Source organism: Cynara cardunculus, assembly GCF_001531365.2.
Source record: "Cynara cardunculus var. scolymus isolate 2C chromosome LG 11, CcrdV1, whole genome shotgun sequence".
NCBI classification, from domain to species: Eukaryota; Viridiplantae; Streptophyta; class Magnoliopsida; order Asterales; family Asteraceae; genus Cynara; species Cynara cardunculus.
The window spans coordinates 7,014,731-7,017,302 of record NC_037538.1 but is presented as its reverse complement, the minus strand read 5'-3'; the positions used below and the strand labels follow the sequence as shown (position 1 = coordinate 7,017,302).

At 35.5% G+C, this 2,572-nt stretch overlaps 1 protein-coding gene across 1 annotated transcript; it reads right to left on the bottom strand.

Moving 5' to 3' along the window:
- Window positions 1–267: 267 nt before the first annotated feature.
- On the bottom strand, window positions 268–2,294 carry LOC112521571. The gene is made up of 4 exons (XM_025130504.1): window positions 1,777–2,294; window positions 1,220–1,282; window positions 1,069–1,143; window positions 268–986 (listed from the first exon to the last, which is right to left on the bottom strand). Exons 1-4 carry the CDS (start codon window positions 2,125–2,127, stop codon window positions 555–557), a joined length of 921 nt encoding a protein of 306 aa, XP_024986272.1. The 5' UTR covers window positions 2,128–2,294; the 3' UTR covers window positions 268–554.
- Between the last annotated feature and the right edge of the window lie 278 nt (window positions 2,295–2,572).

Below are 2,572 nucleotides of genomic sequence, written 5' to 3'. Positions count from 1 at the left end.
CTGATGACAAAAACACTCGAAACTGCCCAAATTCAGAAGAAGGAAATTAATTCTTTTAGATTTGTAACAACGTTGAATATGATGTTATTGAGCACAGAAAACGTACAGTTGAGACAACATAACAAAAACTTGGGTCAATGATTTATAATGTTTAGAATTTCAACCGACAAAAAAAGGTCTAGACCTTTGGATGTCGTGAGCCGTTGCTATGACCGAACTCCTCATTCCCCGAAGGAAATCTCAAATACCAAGTTTTTACAATAATCTGAACTGTAAAATATAATAAATGTTCCATTGATATAATCATGTGATCCAAACCTATAATTTTACGATCAACAAAAAGCTATGATCCAAAATTCAATCCTAATAGAACATCTCAGGAATCTAAATCATAAGCTAGATTAAAAATATTTCAACTAGTTCACCAATGGACCATTATAACCCCAAGCCTAAACCAAAAAAATAGGCAAAAATTTCTAGTAATTTAGACATCTTTGATGAAATTACCAAACCACCCCTCGTCAAGGTTGACCAACAGAAGTCAAAAACCACCATCACCTACACGCTCTTGAAAGTTTCATGGCCATCAAAGAGTTCTTGTTCTCTTTCATCCTCATAATCCTCCTCTTCCTGGCAGCTGCTGCAGTTCTGATCCTCAGATCATTATCCATTACCAAGTATTTACTTTGATCCAACGGCTGAGAAGAAGCCATGAAGTCAAAAGTCTCCCCGTGAATCTTGACACGTGAATCAATCTGATTGAACAAGCCAAATCTACCACCATTGTTACTGCTGCTGGAGCAAGGCATTGCCACCAGTTTGCCATTGTTGGGATCTACCATCAATTGTTGACAATGTTGCTGCTGCTGTGGTTGTGGTGGAGGGGCAAACATGGTAATTTGCTGATGATAATGTTGTTGATCAAGATTCATATTCATAGAATTATTCCATAGTCGGAAATCTTCTATGTTTTTTGAATAATTAATCTGAAATTAATTTAAAAAACTTTATTAAATAAATTTAATCAAAAACAAATGGGAAATTTCATGATCAGTAATTCAAGATCACCTCTTGTCTTTTTGCTTTCAACTCCAGATTTTGAGCACCAAGTTTTTGACGGAGGGTTTCCATTGCTCTTATTTTCTGTTTAATTAATTAAATAATCAGAAAATAATTTAAAGAAAATAAGTCAAAACTCATCTAGGAGATCATTGGATACCTGTATGAGGATTTCTCTTTGCTGTTGCATTCCAGTGAATTTCTCCAACAAATCATCTGTTGCCTGTTTAAAATTTGGGGGAAAACATTCAAAATCAAGAATAAAGTAAATCGAAGGATAAAAAGGACAAGAAAATTATCAAGAAATTCAAGAAAAAAAATGTGAAAATTAAAAAAAAAAATTGATGATAATCCAGATGTCAAGTTTCTAATCAAACACAACAGCCAAATTATGAATAATTCCACAAAATAAAAGGTTATCCCATCTAAATAACTGAGGAACTTTAATACCCAAATGTCAAAATTGAAAATAAATCGATTCAAATATCCAAGAAATCAACTGAAACTAAGTTCAAGTTAAAAAGCATATCAAAGAAGCAAGAACATGGGAAGATAGAGATATAAATAAAAGAATCCGGAAAATGTAAAGAGTTTAAACAATTGAAGACAAGCCCAGATGTGAAAATTGTGTATAAAATAAGACCCATAAATCAAATCTGCAAGAACCCTAACAAAATCGTCGATAGAAAGTCAATCAAGGGTAGATGGAATCAGTACCTTTCTCTTGAATTTTTTCTTCAGAGAGGAGGGTTCTTTAGGCTTATCAGCACCATCGCTCCCACTGCCACTTGGTAAGAAACAAAGTGGTGTTGAAGGACTTTTATCAGCATCCGCCGCCGTCAATTTCTCCGGTCTATTGTCATCGATTTGCTGGTGAGTTGACGGAGTCGATTCGGATTTCAAAACCAACACAGATCTTTTCTTCTTCCGACCCCAGGTGAAGGTGTAACGACTGAGCAACTCCGATTTCGCAATCAATTTGGGTAGAGTGAGTAAAATTTCAAGCACTTCAACCTCATCTTCCTTGGGAATTCTCCAGCCTCCGCCGCCGCTTATACTCTGTTTCATTGCCGCAAACGAATGAATCTCGTAATTTCAGCGAAATAGATTGAAAACCCAGATGAAGAAATCAAATAATTGCATATGAGAAAGATTTGAAGTGAATGAGAGACGAGATTTAGAGAGAAAGAAGAATGGAGGAAGAGATTAGAGAGAGAAAGAGATGAGTTGTCTGTTGCTTGGAGAGGAGGAGGATAGAAAAAATAAGGGAAAATCTGGGTAAAAAAAAGGAAGGGAAGAGTGGCTGATGCCACGTGTCCATCTGGTAGAGATGGGGGGGCATCTTAGGGTTTAGGATGGAAGCTTTTACAATCATATTTGAACCATCAAAGGAAAGATCTTGTGCCCTTGTTTACATCCCTTCAATCTGCTACTACCATCATTTTATTTTATTTTATTTTATTTTGATTTCATCCACAAATTTATAATATTTGATGACCTTAACAGTAGGTAA

What these genes read in the sequence shown, in the direction of transcription:
- LOC112521571 (XM_025130504.1), bottom strand. Translation starts at nt 2,127, where the DNA reads ATGAAACAGAGTATAAGCGGCGGCGGAGGCTGGAGAATTCCCAAGGAA. An exon ending in AGAAAAAATTCAAGAGAAAG is followed by an intron (nt 1,283 to 1,776) that starts GTACTGATTCCA and finishes AATTTTAAACAG; the next exon opens with GCAACAGATGATTTGTTGGA. An exon ending in TGAAAGCAAAAAGACAAGAG is followed by an intron (nt 987 to 1,068) that starts GTGATCTTGAAT and finishes AATTAATTTCAG; the next exon opens with ATTAATTATTCAAAAAACAT.